Here is a 23,204-nt window from a genome sequence, read left to right as displayed (position 1 = left end):
TTTACTTTTTACACAGACGGGTGTTCAATAGCCCTGATTTATGCAAAAAAGAAAAAAAGAAAAAACCTAAAAAATGAAGTTGGGTGCTTTCCTCCCGACAACAACGAATATATATATATATATATATATATATATATATATATATATATACTTAGAAATGAAACAACGTACTGAAATGACGTACTGTACATGCAGTGGACAAATACAAGCATGCATTTACAAGATGTGGCCTGAAATGTTCACCGTACATTTTGACTATTAAATGGTATAGATAATGTATCTCTACCACCACCACCATGACCTGTAGGGTACAAGAACCACCACCAGTCATCACCCCCAACACTTCCACACCACCCGCTTCCAATGTTATCAACAGATAATCACCATATGTTCTCATCTGGACCATGCAATGCAGGCAATATGGACATTTCCACATTGGATGGCTGTGGCTCAGGAGGTAGAGCAGGTTGTCCAATGATCCGTGGGTCGGCGGTTAAAATGTCGATGTGTCCTTGGGCAAGACACTGAACCCCACCTTGCCTCCAGTGGTTGCCAACTTGCCACCATTGGTGTGTGAATGTGGGAAGTGAGGACGCTGGCGTTGACTGTTTGTCGCTTCACCTCCCAATGTATGAATGAATGGACCATTGTAAAGCGCTTTGAGTAAGCACGTAGTGCATAGAAAAGCGCTATGAAAATGCAATCCATTATTATTATTATTATTACCTGCCTACCGCGAGTAGGAGACTAGGAAATGCGGAAGTGAAAATTACTGCCGCCAAAGCGAAAACATTGTGAAACTGATATACCATTTAAGACTGATATGAGGTTAGGGGACTTACATGGCCTGTTAAGACTGAGGTTAGGGTTACGGTTACTAATAGTCGGGACAATTAATGCGGCCGTCCAACGCCACGTCGGAAAGTGGCTGACAACAACGTCTGTATGTGGAAATATCCATGCTGGCTGCATTGCATGTCGTTTTGATAATTAAGGGCTGATGACGGAGATGAAATCCTCTGATAACATCCGAATCCGCTATCCACGCCCACTGTAGTCTGCCGATTGATCTGTATCCCCAAGACGATTACATACATTCTCAGATAAACTATACAGAGCCCAGCTGTTGTCTTATGGATCGCTGCAGCATTTACAGATGTCGCTACATGTACAATGGAGTAATAAGCACTATGATTCTCTAGATAGACGTCCATGGCTAGAGCAGGGGTCTGCTGAGAGCCACATGTTTTAGCGGTGGGGAAAGGCATAGGGGGGACTCTTTTTCAGCTGTTGTCTATTATAATTGTCCATTTCTGTCTTTTGAATAGACAGGTCCATGTTGGCAAGGCTTCTCCAAGAGCATCCTTTTGCGGCAGTATTCCAAAGAAATACACAGAAATACTGTACAGTACTGTACAGTACTATGTTCTGTGAAATATTCTTAGAATGTTCTGAATTTCTTTTCTCATTTTTCTTCTTTTTACAAGATATTTATATTTGGAATATATTCTCTTCTGGGCCTCGGGGTTAAAGTTCTTGGTGGCCCCCACCCCACCTCCACCCCCATGTCTTCATCTTCTGTTTCTCCATTATAGCATTTGATTTGATCGTGTTACTCTTTTTTCCTTTAGTCAGATAGTCTTCTCGAATGGTTGGTTGCAAAATGCACGCTTTGACCCTTGGACCCTTGGAGGACTTTGCTCAGCAGGTGAAATCCTCAAAGTTCCCTTGTTGTCCTGGATGGTGAGGTAGCATGTTGGCTTCGTAAGTGGACGGGGTACGCAGGTTCTCGCAAGGAGTCTGCGAGAGAACAAAGACAGAGAGATTGACAAAGTGATACACAGAGAGAATGTAAAGGCTATTGTAAACAAGTGTAATGCTTTATGGTGTCGTCCACAGTTAACAGTTTTGTATTGACTTGTGCTTGAAATGTACTGTAATTCTCCAATCTGTTCAATAAAAAAAAAAAAAAAGAGAGAACAAAAGAGAGGCATGCAGGTCCACAGGAAAACAAAAAACGGAGCTGTAACAAACCAAAAAAACGCTTTAGTAATGAGTTAAGGGAACAACAGAAGGGAGGATGGGTTGTGTTGCTGGACAATAAGCTCCTGTAGGAAATCTCTGTTTCTTCTTCTTCTTCCTTTAAAGGCAGGAATATAAAAGATTACCGCAAGTCACTCAGGATGGCAGAGCGAAGCAGAACCGAGAGGGGATTCTGTCTTGTTCTATGCCTGCATCCTGAAGTACGATTAAAGCGAACTGGCTTCATTTGTACTGGGAAATCGGTGAACTGTTACACCGACCACAGCTCTAATTCTGTGACCGTCCCTCCCTGCCGGCCCTTTCTACCGCCTGTGATTTCATTTTAACTGCTATCTCATACCTGATGAAGGTCGTTTAGATTGCTGCTCTATAAGTGAAGACCCTTTTCTTCTCATGATTCGCATTTGGTTGCCGGCTCATACTCACCTGTCCCTGTAGGTGTGCACAAGGCCTTTTCTCTACAAGGTAAAAACCTATCCAAAATAATCAGTGTGCGCCCAGGCGGTGGCGTAACCGTCTGGGCACCCGACTGGTAATCCAGTCGCAGTGTGCCGCGGGTTCGACTCCCGAGCCCGACACGGCCTTTACTGCATGTCATCCCCCCATCTCTCTCCCGTTTCCTGTCAGCCTACTGTCTGTCCCTTCAAAAACCAATAAAAAAGGCGTAAGCCGCAAAAAATATCTTAAAAAAAATAATAATAATCAGTGTGCATGCCTGGCTGCAGAACAGACTGGTCGGGAAGAGGGAAGAGGAGAAACTGTGCAGTGGTTGATAGTAGAGATGTCCCGATACTGTATCGGTATCGGAAAAGTATCGGTATTGTCATCGGGTTATATCAGTATCGGCGAATATGCCAGTCTAACCACTGACACAGGGGTAAGGGGTTGACACTATGGCAGGGAAAAAATGTTGGGGCATGTGGAGTTTGCTTTTGTTTGCTTGCGTTTCTCAAACTGCAAGTGCACATTTGAGTGAGGAGTCTGCTATAAACACGATATAGCTAGATAGCTGTAAAAACAACACGAGATCACAACACTGGTATATCGGTATCGGCTAACACAGAAATGGTGGTATCGGGATCGGATCGGGACATCCCTAGTTGTCAGAGGTGTGACTTTGCAGTGAGCATCCTATAGTATACTCACATGGCGCTTCACGTCGTCCAGGCTCAACACTGGTCCCCGGTCGTTGTTGTTGCTGCGTTTATGTTTCTTCTTCGCACATCGACACAGCTTGTACTTGATCACCTGCAAACAGGCAAAAAAAACACACACACACACACACACACTCCTGAGATCTTGGCCATCTGTTAATCGCTGAACGGTCCTGGAATGCATCCAGCATATACCGTATCTACTGTATACTGTATACTCCACTGAGAGGGAATGCGGGGAACTCATTATTAGATACACGGACACGCACACAAAGCACTGCAATCACAGAGCACTTCATCTTGAATCTAACATTTTCCCATTTCATGGAAAGTCTCCCCAACCAGAAGCAATTGAGTTTAAAAGAATATGTCCAACAGAGGGGGATGTTATTCTAATTAGAATGGATGGGACATTTCCTGGCTAATCTGAACTATAATACATTCAAAATGTTAATGTATTCAGGGGTGCAATAAGATGACGCTAGTAGTTTCCTACTACAGCAGTGGTTCTGTAATTATAAGTAAGTAAGTAAGTAACTAACTAAGTAAATACATTGCAACAGAGCTTGTAGATGGGCTATTTTCACAATGTTTGCCTCTATCTACTTACTTATACACAATTTGGCCAATGTTTCACCAGTTTTTATAGTTTGTTGATTACCTTTGTAGTCAGGACCTGGCTAAGATACTGTATGTATGTATGCCCTTCATTTAGGAGATAATATCTCAACTGTTCTTGGCTAATAATTCAAGCTTTTCATACAGCTGCAATGTTGGTGAGTTTGATGTAATTTGATACAATTAGATAGGACTTGATGTATGGGCCGTCAATGGCAAATTGCGGCTAGTTGCCACGCACTGCCATTACCATAATGGAAATATGACCGCCATGTGCATATGGTCTATTCTAAACAAACATGAGTGTTCTGAACATTTTGAGCACCTCAGAAGATATGTAGCTCCAACGGTTTAGAAGAGCCATGTTTTTAAAAGGGTGTGATCATTTTGGGGAATTTTGTCCCGATAGAGACTTTCTCACAGTTCCCAAGTTGTTCGCGGGGCTCATATTAGCCAAGAACAGTTGAGATACTCTTTCCTAAATTAAGTGCATACAAAACTTAGCCAGGTCCTCTACTATTGATGAAGTAATGGACTTTCTTTCTGACTGATTTGGGTCATTTTTGTGCATTGTGCAGGCATTGGAGGTAAATAGGCAGGAGAAGGGTGCAAGCCAATATTAATGAGGCCTAAGGCGATGAACAATGAAAAAAGAAGAAAAAGGCTGCACACTCATAGCCACGATGCTGGACGTTTAATAACAGAAACCAGACAGTGGCGGTAGACAGTCATACCGCCAATATGACACCATGGTGTGGACAGGAGTGTGACATCTGAGGTCTCTGCAGCTTTCTGCATAAACGACTCCTCAATCGCCCACCACCCCACGTAGTCGTTATGCCAATTATTTACATCACCTGCCAGTGAGGGGAGCGCCCACCGTAAATACTAGTTACTAATTAATCAAATTTACCAGCAACAATAATGTCAAACAGCAGTAAACTCTTACCTTTTTTTTGTATAGTGTCTATGGAGTTATTACTCTACTAGACCCCCAGGTGTGGTTAGAATATCGAAATATGTCTTCCCTGTGTCTTTTTGGTTTCTTCCTGAGTCGAAAGGCTCAATCAAAATGCACCAGATATAGTGACATCACAATATCATCCCCTCCCCATAACCCCTCCCCTGTTATCATACAACAACAGATGTGGGTGCGGCTTCAGTTCAAATGGATCACCACCTACATAAAAACCAGGCAGACTTAATGAACTGGTGGGTGTGGCCACATAAAAACATAAATTGAATCATTCAAATTTTAGTATAATCATACTACCTGATGAGAATGTTTTAGGGGGGGGGGGGTGGGTGGGGGGGGATCACGGCATTCCCTCTTTAAAGCACATGGAGGCGGCGCTGTTGTGTTCTCCGTAAAACAGCCAAGCCAGCAATAATGACAGCTCTTCTTTATTAGGGGTATCTAATCCATCTGTATTAAAGTGTTACACGAGGAGTTTGCATGTTCTCCCCGTGTCCCCTAGGGTAGGTACCCTCACAAAAAACATGCAGTAATCCTGGTCACTAAACTGCCTCCCCCTGGCCAGCCGGGGCGCCTGATGGAGGGGAAAGGAACTGGTTAGAATAACGTGTTCCTTCCACGCGCTACGTCCAACCAGGGAAACTCCCCCTGTCAGGTGTAAAGGAGCAACTTGGACACTCAGGCATGAAGGAAGCATGAGTTCAAGTCTGTTGCTCTCCCCTTGTCCCCCATATATGGGGACTAGGTTGGTGGAGGGTGTGTAGAGCCCAGGATCACAGTAGATGATTGACACAGGGGTGAAAAATGGGTTACAAAATCGTGGGATAAAAAATATAAATGAAAAAACAAAAGTGTTACACGATGTGCTTGTACAGAATGACCATGCTCTTTGCACACAAGGCGAGGAGAACGTGGGAGATATTTTACCTCATACAGATAATCAAAGAGTTCGAGAATGGTGAGGAGACTGGCTCCGATGAACAGGCCCATCTGACCCCCAATGTCACCTAGAAAGACAAGTCAAGACAAGTGTGAAGGTCTTGAATAATACTGCGTGGGTGCGTACGTGCGTGCGTCTAAAATGGTATAGGCCTATATGTATGTTGTGTGTGTGTGTGTGTGTGTGTGTGTGTGCATGTGCGCGTGTATACACCTTGTATCTACATGTTTGTTATTTCTTTTCATAAATTAATGCTCTAATTCATTGAATGACTGTAGTGCATAATTATCAATAAAAGCAGATCTACAAGTTCACAATGCAGCATGACGCTTTGTGAGCTTGGCTATTTTCACAGTTTTAGAAGTTTTGTTTTGCTTCTGTAGACATGACCCAAAATAGGGATACCAGGTTAAAGGAATACAAGCTCACAATGCGCTGCGATGTACATTTAAAGGAATACAAGCTCACAATGTGCCGCGATGTACATTTTGAACTTGTGAAATGGGACATTCTGCACAATAAGTACTTTTACTTTTGGTACTTTAAGGACATTTTTTAAATCAATACTACAGATCTTCAAGCTCACAACGCTGCGTTGTGAGCTTGAAGATCTGTAGTATTGATTTTAAAAATCTGCTGTTTTCGCATTTGTGTGACACTCTTGTTTGATGAAGTAGGGCATTAATTCACTGAAGAAGAAAAAACATTCAAAGTTGAAATATGGTTTCCTCCCAACAGCGACGATATAAAGAATGTCTGCATATAATATATCGGTGGCTATATTCTGTTTCATATGCCCATATTCAGTGACCATGAAAGATGAAAAATGCATTGAAAAGCAAAAGACTGATTAATACATCAACTCAACCTTCATCGAGACATGGCTGCCTATTACAAAAGCAGCAGCAGCTACAATACTGTCCCTCTGGATAAAAAGTATCTATCAAATTGCATTTTGCACATTGATCTATTCTTAAGTACCGTACACACTTGCCAACCATTTCCTTACCGAGAAGGCCCGCCAGCTCGTACGCTTTCTTCTGCTCAATGGTCTCGTAGTTCAGCGCTTCAAAGAAGATGTCCAACACCAGAATGTTATCACTGCGAACAGATGTCAAAAAAAGAGCACAGACATTTCTCTCTCTCTGCTTTTTCATATTACTTTCACATCGCATGACGTCGCCTTAGGCTAAAAAGCCTGTTGGCAGGTTTTCTTACTTGTGTGGGCATGTTTTTGTAATGTACAGTGGTGGAAAGTAACTAAGTACATTTACTTAAGTACTGTACTTGGGTACAATTTTGAGTATTTCCAATTTCCAATACTTTTACTTCGACTCCACTACATCTCAGAGGCAAATATTGTTACTCCACAACATTTATTAGACTTTTTTACTTAATAGTTACTTTACTTTGTAAATTTGAATTATTATTACAAAACATACATTAACCTCTTCAGCCCTATTTAAACTTTAGCTATTTGAAAATAGACAATCTACATGCCTATAACGACACGTTGTGAGCTTGCAGATCTGCTTTTTTCAGAAGACTTTTACACATTTTAGACTGGACACTATGCATAACCAGAACTTTTAATTTTGGAACTGTAAGTATATTTTGATGGCAATATTTTGTACCTTTACTCAACTAAATTTTGATTATCCAGACTTTTACTTGTAACTGTAACTATTTCTGCATTGCAGTATTGCAACTTTTACTGCAACGTTTTATGTAAAACATTTGAGTACTTATTCCACCACTGGTAATGTGCAGTCAAAGTCATTTAGAATCAAAAGAGAAAATATGACAGGTGCTTGTTTTGTTATTCCACAACCTGTGACTTCAGTGAAGAGACCAGGGGATTATATTTTAGAGACCCTGGGGCAAGGGAAAATATGGTTTTGATTTCTGAATATCCAATGTAGTCTGATGATGCAAGGACTGCTTATCATGAGGGAAAGTTTAGCTTTCATCTGTCAACAAAGCAATATCCGCTAGCAAGTAACCAGTATTATAATACACCAATATTACTAGTAAGCTATAGAAATATTTGACCCCAGCGCCTGCTGTTTAAATCTTCAAGATGAATCTGAAACCATCTAAAACCACCCTGTTCACCCGAGATACCCAGCCTCTCCTTATGTAAGCGCAAAGCGCTAACTACTAGAGTCACAGACTTCGGTACGTAAGGCAACCAACATGAAACTGCAAAAATGAAACAGTGTGTTTGTGATACTCGTAACTCTTCGTGATTGTACTTAGCCAGACTTCACAATCTATATGTGTCCCAGAGATATATATGATATGCAGTATAAGCCCATTTAATTTATAGATTTTGCTACCATGCTGCCAAAAACTAAAACAACGAAATGGCCTGCAGAGAAAATTAATTAGCCGATGTATTAACCTCGTGTCACCAGACGTTCCACCTCGGCGGAAAGCCTGGTCTGTGTTTCTAAATCACCGTGTGATCCGGTATAGACCGGATGGTAAAATACAGTCCTGCCTTGATCCCGCCTCTAGCTGCCGATGATTGGCCAGGCCATTTGGTGGCCGGAGCATCGAGTATCGAGTTCCCAGATGGGAGCAGGAGGAGGGGGGGGGGGGGTACAGTGTACTCTCTGCTGCCCCATCTGGCGGAGTCAGGTTATTGTTTTGGTCCCCCCCGTTTGTTTTTAGTCTCGCCAGTCGCTACGAGTTGGAATAAAAGATGGAAGAAATTATTATTATTATTATATGCTGCATCAAGGCTTTTATTGGGTAGGCCCTAAAATTATGATGCCCTTGATCACAGGGAATTCTGATTCTGATCTGTGGTTTCCTGCCTGATGATTACAAACCAGTGACTACAACATGACGTAAAAGTGTCCGGTCATGACCAGATCATGGTATGCCTCCCGAGTCCCGGGCTACCGATCTATTAACGTCTGGGTTTCCGAGGCTACCGATCTATTAAGCATTAATACTCAGACAACGCATCACTGCGTGACACCTTGTGAGCTTGTAGATCTGACATCTTCGATGTGAGACACTGGCACGCAACTAAGAATAAATCAGGCCTCAGGAATCAGGATGCAACCCAGGATACTACTGTACAATACTTTTTTTAAGACCCAGAAAAATACAGGAGATGAGGACATGACCTCAAAGGCATACATAGGATAGTTCTTTATCTTTGGACTGGACTGGGACTGGTATTTATTGTCAGATTCCCAAAATAAGTTGCACACCTGTTCGCTATCTTGCTTTTCCCATTCCCATTTAAACAGCCTGAGTAATTATACATTTTTGACACAACGTTTACTTGTACAGAATTCTGTGTTCATTGATATAACTTTCTGTAGCTATGTCCTTATTTCATTTTGTTGATTTGGGCAAATTAGTGAATTATGTAATGTAAACATGCTGTAAATGCAATTGTGAAATGGTGTCTTATAAACCCATGAGGGTTGGGCTCATTGTGTGCAGGACACAAACATAATTAAACAATCAAACAAAACAATAATCAATATACATTTCTCTAGGCCGTCCTCAGACGAGCCCTCCATACATTTGATCAAATATTACTCCACAACAAGTTAACTTTCTGTCACATTTCCTCATGACTTTAAGAATTAGAGTATTGTTTTTTTATACTTAAGTATTCAAAAGTAAAATGTCTTTTTAATATAAACACATTGCTGTATTGTTTTCACAATAATAATTTCTATGAAACCACCTAATGAATGCTCTGACTTGTGGAACCACTATTCGCTAGACTACATGAAACCCCTATGTTAACGTCAGCATAGAAATGCAATCAAATCAGCAAAAAACAGATGCAGATTCTTCAGAAATACAAAGCAACATAAAGCATCAGCCTCCTTTAAAATCCCTATAAGATTGCTTTCTGCAAGGCAAACTTAATAAATACTGTATTAATTCACAAGCAAGCAAAGGTTTTTGTAGCCTAATCATTTTGAATAGCAGACTTTTACTTGCCAGGGTGCAGTCACAACAAACTTTGATTCTGCCTATCTGCCAAGCTTTTTTGTGAATGAATGTTTGTTGCTATTCGAGGATGGGAATGATATTTGTCTCCACCAGCCGAAGGCATGGGGGAGAGTATGTTTTGCACTCCGTCCGTCCGTGTGTCCGTCCGTCCGTGTGTCCGTCCGTCCGTGTGTCCGTCCGTCCGTCCGTGAGCAGCTAATCTCGGCCACCGTTAACCCGGTCGATGCCAAATTTTGCACACACACTCCCTGGATGCCAACCATGAACCTCTGCCCCAAACTTTCCAGAACGGCCTGTTATAGCGCCACCAGGAGGCCGCTTTGTGCAAAACAAGTTTTTGCACAGTACACCTACAGATTTTGTCCAAACATCACGCAAATTGGTACACAGTCTCTCTACAGCCATTCAACGAAACCGGTCTTTCAGATTTCTCAGACTCCATCCTGATTGGTTAAGATTGGCTTCCAAAATTCACAGGAGTGCTCAGTTTCAAACAAAATGCTGCAAATCATGAACACATCGCGTGATTTCCGTGAAATTGTGCACCCACATTCCCACTAGGCCGAGGACGAAATGCCACATGAACAATTTCAACTCAGCCTCAAGGTGGCGCTATAACTGGCCGAAAAGTGTTTTTACCTCTGACTGCACGGATCTGTGGATAACTTTGTATGCCAACTCCCTAGAGGCCAAGGAAAAACCTTTGTCTGAAATTTTTCACATCTGCTCTTTATAGCGCCACCAGGAGGCCGACATATGTAAAACACATTTTCTATTATTACTCCTTCAGATTTTATCCAAATTTCACGCAAATCGGTACACATGATCTCCATAGTCATGTGATCAAGACAGGTTTGTTTGATTTCTCATATTCCATCCTGATTGGCCACGATTGCCTCCTACAGTTTCCAGGAGTAGCAAATGGCCACAACTCCTCAACGCAGCGTCCGATTGCGATGAAACTGTGCACGCATATTCCCACTAGGCTGAGGAAGAATCCTGGTGGAGACCTGTGCCGATTGGCACTTTATCTAGTTTTAATCTGTTACCATTAAAAAGCATTGGCAGAATCCGTCCCGTATAGGCAGAATTAAAGTTTGGTGTGAAACTGAACACACCCTAACAGTGCATTTCTACGGTACATTGTTTCTATACTTGAGTTTAAAGGGGAAAAAAAGAGTACTTCTTCTATCATTGGTTAACGTTCACTGACTCCCAGTTATTAGCGGTGAAGGTAGCAGCCATTGTAGTAAGCCATTTGGTGGGAATGACTTCTACGGTCTACGGAATTCTCTGCCTGGTCAAACTATTCAATCATGAAGAAGTTCTTATTGAATTCAACAGCTGACTTCCCCCATCCCCCTGCTGTTATTGTGATAATGGTGTGGTGAAAACACACACACACGCACGCTAGTCAGATCGATGTTCAGAACACACACGCACCCACACACCCACACACCCACACACACACACACACACACACACACACACACACACACACACACACACACACACACACACACACACACACACACACACACACACACACACACACGCACGCACGCATGCTAAAGTAAAGTCAGGGTGAAGAGATAGACAGAGGACATGAAAACAATAATGAAAGGACCAGAGCGGAAATGGCCATGGAATGATCAATTATCTGGCCCAAAAGAAGGCTGAAAAGGTACCAACCAGGTGAAGCTGGTAGAGGTAAGGAGCAGAATGGCAAATACAACTCTCAGGAAATTGAGAATACCCACCATTGAATACATGACCACAATGGAAACAAGTCCCCAGTACCTTTTTGTGTACCTCGTTATGTATGCAATCAATCAATCAACGCATTGGTGGTAGATCTGCTATTTTCACGAATGTTGGAGCTTGTGGATTTGCTATTTTTACAAAATCTTCAGCTATCATGACATGCTCAGAATAGGGATAGCATGTTCACTTATTATGCTTGCATTTAGTGAATTGTTAGGGCTAAAGTCAGTGAGAAAATAATTAGACTGTTTATCATTTGCAGTAATTTCTTTAATACATTTTTGATGTTGTTCTCTTCTCTTTTGTTTTAAGGTAAAAGGAGGAATATAATATAATATCATTGTCAGTTTTGAAAGGAAAGGTTTCTTTGTGTTTTTAAATCTATGACTCGACCTTTTCTTCTTTATAATCATGCGTATTGTGTATGCAAAACAGAGCAGGGCCTGGACTGTGTGGATTGTGGAAAGTGTGCACACTCATGTTTAGCATGTTGTGTTAGTAGTACTGTTGTAGGCTACACTATTCCCCCATGTGAATCATGATAATACACTTTCCCCGGAAAAAAATAAAATAAAACACACACAATAAGGAGCCAGCCATAATAAATACTATACACATATACCAGCCAGGTATACTAACAAATTCAACTTTTCTTTCCAGCCACAGTGATAGAAAATGAACAGGAGGCAGCTTTCTTTAATTATTTCTGACACTGGCATTTCTCCTTATTTTCCAGACCAGTCACGCGTACAGTGTCAGCTGCAAATGTGAATCATTATTTTCTCACTGTCAGATTTTCTCATTAGCTGGTGTTTAGGTTAATCTTCACTACATCGGAACAGCTGCTGTCGTAAAGACATGTGTGGATAAATGTCGCATACTTGAGCGAGTCTGCGTGTGTAAGTGTGTCCTCATTTACATGTACAGTATGCACGTGTGCGCGCGTGCGTGTGTTAATTGGTCTGTGTGAAAGTACCTTTCTTTTTTTTATTGTGCCTGTTGACGATGTGTGCAGGGACGTGCACACATAGACATCAAAGGGGGCTTCAGCCCCTGCCCATTTACCCGTCTGTAAAACAACTGCCCTCTCCAGACCACGAATGCAGCATTGAAAGAAATGTAAATGCCACTACTTTCCATGCCATGCTGGACGGCAGCATTCAGGACGGGAGGGGGTTGGCGTATTGTCACGTAATGGCTGCTCGGAGACCTCCATGCAACTCAGGTCAACAGAATCACTGCATACCAAGCCGATCGTGTCGGTGCAGTGGGGTGCACCTCATCTTGTTTCTCTCTCTTTGTTTCAGGGAGGGGAGGGCTCTCTCCTGTGTGTTTCAGCGGAGGGGTTTTGTGTGTAGTAGACCCGAGTGTGACTGAGTGTCTGTCCGTCAGATTTCTGTCTCCTTTTTTCTTCATATTCAAACAAAAAACTCACGGATTGTATCGTCCCTCGGCGAGCGGTTATTCCTTTATTATGATGATCAACGCCGGTCAGATGGAACATTGCAAATGCGCTGTGTTGTTACGAGTGTTGGGCAGGCTCTGCAGCAACACTAACCGCCTCACAACAGTCTTTCCACCTCGGAGGAAAAAACTGCAGGCGAACACGGCTAGCCGAGTTGGAACGATACACAGCGTCTGACATGAAACCGCTTCTAATTAGGCTTTCTGTTCAAGAAGAGTACGTTACTACAAAAGCAGGTGTTACATAAAGGTACATATCTCCAGAATGGAAGATGGTAAAATCAATTATCTTTTTTAAAAATAGAGTGGACAAGTTATGCTTTCTTTTGAGGTATGCTGTGTGATTCTCGCTATAAGAGCGTCGGAGTGTCGGCCTAGGAAAGGTTTGTTCGTCCAATGCTATCATCGTAGCAGTGAGGGCAGTTAATCAGAATCGTTAGCACTATTTGTGTTAACACATTTGTTTTGAAATCCATGTCATACACCACATCTCCAGTAGATAAAGAGTGCTGGGTTGCGCCCCAAAAATAGCTGATCTACAAGCTCTCAACGCGTCGCAGGGCGACACTATTTTTGTGCAAAAGTGCCCTCTTACGAGATTTCAGTCCCTGCCTCTCTAACACTCTGCACGTCCCTGGATGTGTGAGCAAATATGTGTCTCTAGCTAACCCACAGTATAGGTTGGTTAGCTAAAGACAGCTGGCCCATCCATCGCTGTCTCTCTTTGTGGTTCCCAACAGACAACTCTGCACACTGTCACACACTTCAGTTTCACACCGCTAAACACCGCTCAGACACTCAAATTCTTCCACAGTCTATTCTCTCTGAGGACATATGGAGAGTTATCTTGTCCTGTGTAGCTCCTTGGGAACTGAGGGATAAAGGGATTCTGTATGCCCTTTACTCATTTTTCCTGGACAATTTTTGCTCTTTCCAGAATAGGCTTTATGCACCACAGGAAGAAAAAAGATCCTTACAGGTCCTTCACAGGTCTTACCAATTATACTAATTACGACTCTGTTCCATTCTGGTCAAACAGAGTCAAGGTGCTGACTGCTGAATGGTGCATGGTGGCTCACTGGAAGCAAGTGCTTAAACTGCTGTTTAAACTATTCACTGGCAGACAGGGCGTGGAGGAGCTAGGGGCCGCTTCAGTTCTGAGCAGATCCACATGGGCACGCATGCAACTCCAGGACACCCGTATTTGGTGCCCCCTCGGCGTGTTGTCCTACGCAGTGCGTACCGTGCGTATGCCTAGCGGTGGGACTGTTTGTACACTCTCAAAGTGATGGGGGTGCTTGACATTAAAGTTTGAGAACCACTGTGCCGGGGCGCCTGCTGGCCAAGTGGTCCAGGCGTATGCCACATATAGGCTTTGGCCTGACAGCACGTGACTGTTGCTCCATGTCTCTCCCCTTCTCTCTCTCCTGAGTCCTGTCCATCTTCACTTGATACCATCAATAAAGGCAGAAAAGCCAAAAACAAATATTTAAAGAGAACCCCTGGGCTACACTAAGGCCTGGGCTACACGTATATGGATCTTTTGCAAAAGACCTGAAGGGCCTTTCAGCCACACACAAACGGCGTTTTCGGCCACTCAAACGGAGGTTTTTGGAAACGGATAAATAAGTGAAGATTTTCCAAAATATCCGGAATCAGTGGATCTGTGTAGTCATGTGAAACGGAGCGTTTGAGAAACGCATCTCATTTTTACTATAATTAGGTGGGAAATGCAGCTTGTGCCTGCATGGAAAGTACACGGATATCGATCCGATTGTTCATGTTTTTATATCACTGTTAACAACTTTAAAACGTATGTTGCATCAACTTTACCACGTCACCAGCGAGCAAAGGCTCTGCTCTGCTGCATCGAATAATAAATAATATATCAGCGGACTGGTGATTTAATTTGTATTGGTGCCGAGTGCGAAGCTTGAACAATAGGACCGCTACAGAGAAACTGTGGATATTAACCTACCAATAAGGACCAAGGCCAAATGCCATTGCGCAGTACACCAACAACAAGTCTATGCGTGGTGTGTGCATAGCATAGACTAGAGTGATAAAAGGTTAGAGACTGAACCGGAGCGATAGCTCCGCCTCCCCGCTATTCATGTCAGTGGAAGTTGCTCAGTGGCACTTTGAAGCACCCGGAAGAACAGTCTACTTCCGCATTTGACCACGAAATTTTGGTGGTCAAATGCAGAAGTGCAACCGAGCGCTCAATGTTAAAGCCCAGGTGCACAGGGGGTTTCCCGGTCATGAATCCACGGGTCCGCCTGCAGTTCACGCTCTAACCACTAGGGCCGAGTGCTTCAATGCTGGAGAGCCTCACTGTGGGCTCTCCATTTCATGCTCATGGTCATGGAGGGAGAGAGGGTGCAGAGAGAGAGAGAGGAGTGAATGCAATCACATCAAATAGCGTGGCTGGTGAGAAGAAAGTATATCTATCTATATACATCTCTCTCCTGTTTAGGTAATAAAGGGTGCACCTCGTTGTCACTGTGCCTGCGTGAACCTTGATTCGCCTACATAATGTGACATTTATTATAGCCTACACCTCGAACATAGCCTAAGCTCACAACTGGTTTCGGCCGCGACACTTCTAAAGGTCTGACTCTGCTATTATTGTCTGTGCAGGACTTGCCAGAGCAATGGTAAAGTGTTTTTAAATTATATGGAGAGAAAAGTCGAGAGTTTGGAGATTGACGCACATACAGTAGTGTGACATGCTGACAGACAATGAAAGAAACATGTTCCACTTCCACTCACAATTTAGATGGCTTTTAAAATGCGGTACTAATTCCTTCATTAAAAAATATGCTAGGCCTATATGTATTTTGGCAAGTGTAAATATAAAATCAAATATAATATAGCCTACAATTGAAACCTGTGTTCAATGTGTTTCTGCGTTTGTGTGTGGACAAAGATATCTCTGTCGTATGGGCAGGACCAGAGCCTTAATTAGTATTAGTATAAAGAAAAAAATACAGTATTTGTTAATGACTTTTAGAAGATTTAGAACACTTTCCTGTGGTCTTTATGTGTGTAATATGTGGTTTTTGATATTTTAGATTTTAGCAGTGAGCCCAGCTGTTTATGATGTCATGGCCACTGGGCTCACTTCCTTCCTGAACTATAATTCCCATAATGCTTTGGTGCACTGCTCCTCCTCGTGGATAGGGAGAGGGCTGTCTTACTAACATGTAGTCCAGGAAGGAAGTGGGAACAGTGTCTGTGACGTCATAGACACTGCTAGAATCTAAAATATCTAAAACCACCATATTACACACGTAAAGACCCCAGAAAAGTGTAAATGTTATATACCTCATTAACATATATTATTTTGCAAAAAAGGGTGAAGTGTCCCTTTAAGACCTGTGAAGGTGAAGGTGAGGACACAGACACACTGAGAATTTCACTAATTAATCTGATATTAAGGTCAGACAAGCAGACTTGTGACCAGGAGGGTATTGATTCTGATCGTTGGGCGGGTGGGGGAAGAGTAGGAGAGTAATGCTCTCTTTCGTCTCTCAGTGACAGGAATCATAATTAGGATGACTCCATAGCCATGAGGCTCATACTGGCAGTGCTACAAGAGTGCTAATTATAACTCTGAAAGAGCTTAAATGGCTTTATGGCTTCCAAAGCCAAAATCTACAAGCTCACAACGCATTGCATAAGTATTAATCAGGCAGGCTTAAGTATTCAACCAGTAAGACGCCTTAAGACGACGGGCGACCGAAGGACAAAAAAAACCACACAATTAAATGTCAACCGCAGTTATTTGTGTTACAATTACTGTCACATATTTCATAATCGTGACAGCCCATATAGTACAGGGATATATGCTGCAGCACTGTCATAGAAGTTTCATTTTAAATTGTCTCATATAAGCAGGGGTGCATTATGCATATAAATATTTTGGGCTAGTTCTCAAAGGAGCACCTGGACATGTAAGTTGGTGCAGCGTGTGTGTGACAGTGCGTGACACTTTTCTTTTTTTTTTTTAAGATATTGTTTTTGCGGCTTACGCCTTTTATTGATTTTTTGAAGGGACAGACAGTAGGCTGACAGGAAACGGGAGAGAGATGGGGGGATGACATGCAGTAAAGGCCGTGTCGGGCTCGGGAGTCGAACCCGCGGCACACTGCGACTGGATTACCAGTCAGGTGCCCAGACCGTTACGCCACGGCCTGGGCCCAGTGCGTGACACTTAACATTCAGTTGCTCACGTGGTTCCACTGACCATCAGTTGACGGCTGGTCTCCAACAGCAGATATGCATGGGCTCGGCGAAAACTTTTCTCTGCACATGATGAACAATGAACAGATTAAGAAAAATGATCTGACTCACGCTATGTACTGTTCTGTCTTGTTGTATTTCTTGGCCAGGTACTTGGCCGAGGCTTTGCTGGGGATTTTGACGAAGGACATCTCTTTGCCGTAACGTGTCAGGTTGCACGGTGTCTCACACACACAATAGTCATTGTCTTGCTCCACCAAAAAGTCTAAAAACGGAAGGAGGAGAGAAATAATGAGAATCTTTTAATTCAGATAGGGGGGGAAGAGAGAGAGAGGGACAAAGGCAGAGTGAGAGAGGAGTGGAGAGTTAAGACAGATACAGTCAAACCCAACATTTGAACCTTGAATTATTTTTTTTACATTTTAAGCCATTTCGCCATGAATACACTAGCAAATAGGGTGCATTGTGATATCACTGAGAAAGCGTGGGAGAGCTTTATGAATAGAAAACCCAGGGGAGTCTCGAGAGGCTTAGAACTACATCTGAGCCTCTCGGAAATGACACAGACTAAGACAGCAAGCACAACAACAGCCAGAGGCCGACACATCAGACGAACGAATCCTCTATGATGCATCCGGCTTGGACGGCAGATCCACCGAACACAACTGTGGGTGAGAGGGACGCAGAGGAGGGCGACCAATGATCTGTCGCTGCCTTAAGGACGCTTACAGGTTGGTCGGGGCACCTGATCCGCGCCCCCGACTCCGGGGAGAGGAACGGAGAGGGACAGTTACACACTAGTCTGCACTCTCAGGTGAAAAGAAGTGACTGGTGGTGAGTCTTGACATAACGTATATCCTCAGAGGAGAGTGGAGACACATGGTCGTCCACAGACATCCCCAAGACCAGCCAGTAGGGCTCAGCAGTGACAGGGAAGTGGAATCATTAAATTGTGTGAACATTTTAAAATGTACAGTGGTAGAAAGTAACTGAGTGCATTTACTTAGTACTGTTCTTAAAGGACCACTTCACCACTTTTCAACCTATCTTCATATAATGGATCCTCACTAATAATCATGAAAAAATGGCGCAATTCTTTTCTACTCAGTCTGTGTCTCATAAGAGGGCTGTGGGCAGTTTAGAAACCGTCTCCCAGTGACATAATCGATGGGGAATACAAGTTAATAGAAACTGCAGGCTTTCTAGCCCTGAAAAGTTGCAATGTGAAAATGGAAGCCATCGTTCTCACGATAATGAAAATCTAAACATTTTTGTAAAAAGATATTGTTTAAAAAAAAATCTGTCTAATGATGATGTAACTGGAAGACGGTTTCTAAACTGCCCACAGCCCGCCTATGAGACACAGACTGAGTAGGAAGAAATTGTGCCATTTTATCATGATTATTAATGAGGACCTATTATATGAAGATAGGTTGAAAAGTGGTGAAGTGGTCCTTTAAGTACAATTTGAGGTTTGCAGTGCTTTTACTTATATACTCCACTACATCTCAGAGAAAAAAATTATACGTTTACTCCACTATAATTATATGAAAACTTTAGTTGGTTACTGTGTAGATTTTGGTTAATATTACAAAACACACTAACCCACTTCAGCCGTATAAATATATTTCTGCCATTAAAAAATAGCAGATCTACAAGCTAGACTTTTTATACATTTGGAAATAGGACATTCTGCACAATGAGTACTTTTACTTACACACATTTCGACACCAATACGTATTGGTGCATTTTTTGTGCATTTTAAATTTTTTTTTTTACTTGTAACAGAGTATTTCTACATTGCAGTATTGATGCTTCATTTACTTAAGTAATAAACGTGAGTACTTTTTCCACCACTGGCAGATGTGGGATGATCTTCAAGCTGAAAATAGCTCATTGTGACCATGCAAATGATGAATGAAGTTCGGTACATTTGGACCTGGGTCTCAGAACGGAGGGGCAAACACACACACACATGCATCGAAATTACGCATGCATGGCTGCATGCACTCCACATAAATCCCTCTTACTTTTCTGCTCATGCAACCATAATGAATATCATGATCTTTCATTGCTTTCCAGAGGCGTGCCCAGATAGACACCAAGTGGTGCTAAAGAACATGCCCTTTTTGGACAACAAAGTGCCCTTTTGAAAGTTAAAAAGTACTGTATGTGGCCCATACAGTACTATACAGTATGTGGCCCATGGTGACATCAATCAATAAAATATATTATTTATGCCCCAAAATCTATGAATCTCACACACCGTTATTGAGGCAGCCGCACAAGGTGCCCCTTTTCACTTGAGCACCTGCCCCAGATGTATGTGCACACCACTGTTGCTTTATACGCACAGGCATGATAACACTTGGCATCCACAGGGTGTTGTGTGGTTATTATCTACTTACCCAGAGCAGGGTCGGCACATTCTTTGTATTGCTCCGGGGTGCAGTATGGAGCGTCTCCTGCATACAAGAACAGTGAACACAATGCTTCAAAATTCAAAATTAAGGGGGTTGAGGGGTGGTATGAGTGAGTGAGTGAGTGCGTGCGTGCGTGCGTGTGTGTGTGCGTGCGTGCATGCATGCGTGAGTAAGTGTGCGCGTGTGTGTGCCTGGGCTTGTAAGTAATTTCTAAGCGTGTAATTAATTTTGTGTCAGCCTGTCATTATCCTTCTTATCGCAAATGGATTTTCTTCACACATTTTGATCTCATCTCCTAATTGATTTCATTAACGTTTGTACTTCATCGGCTCCTCTCTCTGTCTAGTTTTCTCTCATTGTCCCCATCGCCCTCTCCATCTCTCTATGTCCCTCTCCCCTCTATTTCCCCCCCGAGCACTCACTCCAACCATTCCTCTCGCTCTATCAGGACAACACAGGCAGAAGGCATGTCCGAGATAGAGAGCAAATGATCTCCCAGGTGATATTATTCATGGTGTTTTTGAGTCGTGCTCTTTGAAAATTGCCCCTAATGACGCGGAGCTAGGGGAGATGAATAGGAACCGAACACAATCTGGAGGGGGGTCTCTCTGGAGATGCCACATTAACGCGTTAAGACCTGAGGAACAGATTGTGTCTTCTAAATCCTGACAGTTTCATGAAAAGCCTAATGTTTCTATATCAGTGGTTCTTAAACCATTTCATGTCAAGGACCCCCAGATTTATCTGTATTTGGCCACGGACCCCTATCTCAAAATATGTTGTTCCAGGGACCCTCAAAGCAAACGAAAAGGTAGGAGCAGTAGTGGCCATGTGCTAACCACGGGAGACAAACTTGAAAATAAGAAGGAGAGGTCGCACAGCTCATAGTCATGATGCAAAAAACCTTTCCCATTGGGTTACCAACATTTCGGCAACAAAATGCCTTCTTCAGGGTACCTCCAGGGACCCTCCCAGAAGCAAGTAAAAACTGTTCGCTGTGAAAGAATATCTATCCAAAGATTTGGACACATTTTCACGATTTTTCTAAAATAACAGATCTACAAGCTCGTAGCGCGGCACTCAGTGCTGCACTGTGAGCTTGTAGATCTGCTATTTTTCAATAGCTCAAATTAAAAATAATGGTTTAAAAGACACAGATGCGTACCAGCAGGTCTTAATGGATTAATCAAGCTGCACAATCGCAATAATAGACTGGCCTAATCCCTGGTATACCATCGCTACCGTGCGTCTGTCTGGCTGGCCAGGACGATCGACAGGCGCAGAATGCAAGGTTGATTGGGGAAACAAGACAGCCCGTGGTATAACAATTATTGTTTAGATGGGAGGGGGTTACGGAGAGCAATCAAACGTTTCCCGTCTGCCAATTGCATGCCAGAGTCCCTGTTTGGGAGACGCACAGTGGCCTGATTAGAGTCGAGACAGGACAAGGAGATAGATGGCAAATAAACGCCGGCTGTAATCACAGCGTGAACAACACAAGAGTGAAAATGCTTCCGCTGGAGCATGACTATTATCTCGGGTTTTAATGCACAGCACTCATGTACTTCACAATTGTTTTGTAGTCGTCGTCGAAACTGTAAACTGATTCCAAAAGGGCTTACTTACGGCAGAGATATACACTAGCTATACTTCAGCCCGCGTCTTTATCATCAAACCAGAGTAATCTAGTAAGCGAGTGGCGACACGCTTTGATCCGGGCACAAAGCGGTGTGCTATGGGCTATAGTTCCAAAGATTGGAACTATCCCATTGAGATAGAATTCCATTGTTACAGTGTCGCCACTCTCTTACTAGATTACTCTGCATCAAAGGCCTGTGGTCCGTCCCGACAGGGAGAATGAGGTGGGAGTGGCTGCCCTGTGGCTTCAAACCAAGAGACAGTGTGTCTGCAATCCAAAAAAAAAAATCTATAAATCTCATCAGTGAAATTGCATCATTAGGAGTACAGCTTGGGTCCAAGTTTTAGGGACCAAGTTCAGTGGTTGGGACCAGCGGTGACTCATACAAGATGTAGAATTGCCTTTACGCCTTTAATATGCGGAAACTTGTGGATAGTGCAGGTTTTTTACGGGAAATATTTATTATTATGGATATAAATAAATGAACAGAGTGATTCACCCGGGAGCAGTATGGGTTGGCACCCCACACTTCCGTGAGGAAGAAGCCCAACAAACCCAAAGTGAGGCTTTTGGGAGGGCCATGCAAGCCGCAAGTGGAGCCTGCGGCACCACCATGTGGTGGAGCCTGCAGAACCATTGTGGCTCGAGAATCCACCATTCCTGAATGAAGTGCCTGGTGCTGGGAGGGGCTGGACCTGGTGAGAGCAGGAGTGGACCTGGTGAGACGTAGGAGGGGCCTGGACAGCAGTCAACCCACAGAGCCTATAGTCCTTCCACGTGCCAGATTGAGGCGATCCTCCCTCATACCCACATTACCCAGTCCCGGCAGAGTGGCTCCGGAGGAACGGATTGAGTGGCCCTGGTTTTTCCCTAATGGGACTGATCGAGGGTAGCTACTGGGACGTAAATCGGGACTTGATCACCCCGGCTGGGTCACCTGAGTGAGGGGTATGATGTTGGGAGACCCGAAACCCTGATGACCTTGGATCATCAGCATCACTGAGGATACGTCCCAGTTGTATCCATGCAATGTATTTTTGTTTTATTCACTGGCAAATAGATGGACATTGTATTTGAACATATATGGACAAACCCACGCCTTGACATGAACACAGAGAATTCACACATTTATCGATAGACCCAAGTGTAGCTATATGGAATGAAAAAGTAATTAAACCCTTCTTTTCCTTTTTTCTTCTTAAAATTGCTAAATACAATGCACAAATACTTAGGATTGATAAAATGGATTATTTACATTGCAAAACGATTCGATACCGATTATTTCCGTTGCAAAACGATACGATGCAAAGTCAAGCGATACGATACGATATTTGTAGTTTACATGTCGATATACTTTGATTTTTTTAATTAAAATCTATATTTCGATACAGTTACTATTGTTACACCACTACTTGTAACGGAGTATAGTTCTATATAGCAGTATTGATACTTTTACTTAAGTAAAGCAATTGGGTACTTAATTAGCCCTTCACTAAATCCCACCCCAAAAAGCGATTGTCCAATGCCAATCCAAATAGTTTAGCAACGGTTGCTATGCAGGTCAAGCTTTCTTCGCTGCCAACGTGCCTATTGGACAAGGATGGGTTGGGGAGGGACTTAGTGAAGGGCTAATTTTCCCCACCACTGATAGTCTGGCTCCCTTACCAGGCATGTGGACCATTCTGCAGTTGCAGTTCTCCACCAGGTAGCGCGTCTCGCAGTCGATGCGGCAGGCCGTTAGGCTGTAGCTACTGAAGAAGTCAGAGTCCATGGGCGTGGACTTGCAGTCGCCCCATGGCGGAGGAAGGTAGGTCAACTGACAGACAGACAGACAGACAGACAGACAGAAGGACACAGGGTAAGCAGAACAACAGTACAGCAGCATTCAGTAAAACATTAGCCTGGCTGCAGCCAGTGTGATAATTATATAATAATAATAATAATAATA

At 43.1% G+C, this 23,204-nt stretch overlaps 1 protein-coding gene across 3 annotated transcripts in view; it reads right to left on the bottom strand.

Annotated features, from left to right (window-relative positions):
• Nucleotides 1-650: 650 nt before the first annotated feature.
• The window catches only part of asic1b (acid-sensing (proton-gated) ion channel 1b), a gene marked incomplete at its 5' end in the record, with an annotated part of 273,931 nt that continues 251,377 nt past the window's right edge, over nt 651-23,204 (bottom strand). For all 3 annotated transcript variants that reach the window (XM_083771995.1, XM_083771994.1, XM_083771996.1), the window contains 7 exons: nt 651-1,800; nt 3,190-3,291; nt 5,719-5,798; nt 6,741-6,832; nt 17,306-17,459; nt 19,603-19,659; nt 22,922-23,072. In XM_083771995.1, coding sequence (XP_083628121.1) covers nt 1,702-1,800; nt 3,190-3,291; nt 5,719-5,798; nt 6,741-6,832; nt 17,306-17,459; nt 19,603-19,659; nt 22,922-23,072 — 735 coding nt within the window. In that variant the 3' untranslated portion in view covers nt 651-1,701. The remainder of the gene's footprint in view (nt 1,801-3,189; nt 3,292-5,718; nt 5,799-6,740; nt 6,833-17,305; nt 17,460-19,602; nt 19,660-22,921; nt 23,073-23,204) is intronic.

This window comes from Protomyctophum parallelum, assembly GCF_964188405.1.
Source record: "Protomyctophum parallelum genome assembly, chromosome: 8".
Lineage (NCBI taxonomy): Eukaryota > Metazoa > Chordata > Actinopteri > Myctophiformes > Myctophidae > Protomyctophum > Protomyctophum parallelum.
This window is presented reverse-complemented; position numbering and strand designations above follow the sequence as displayed.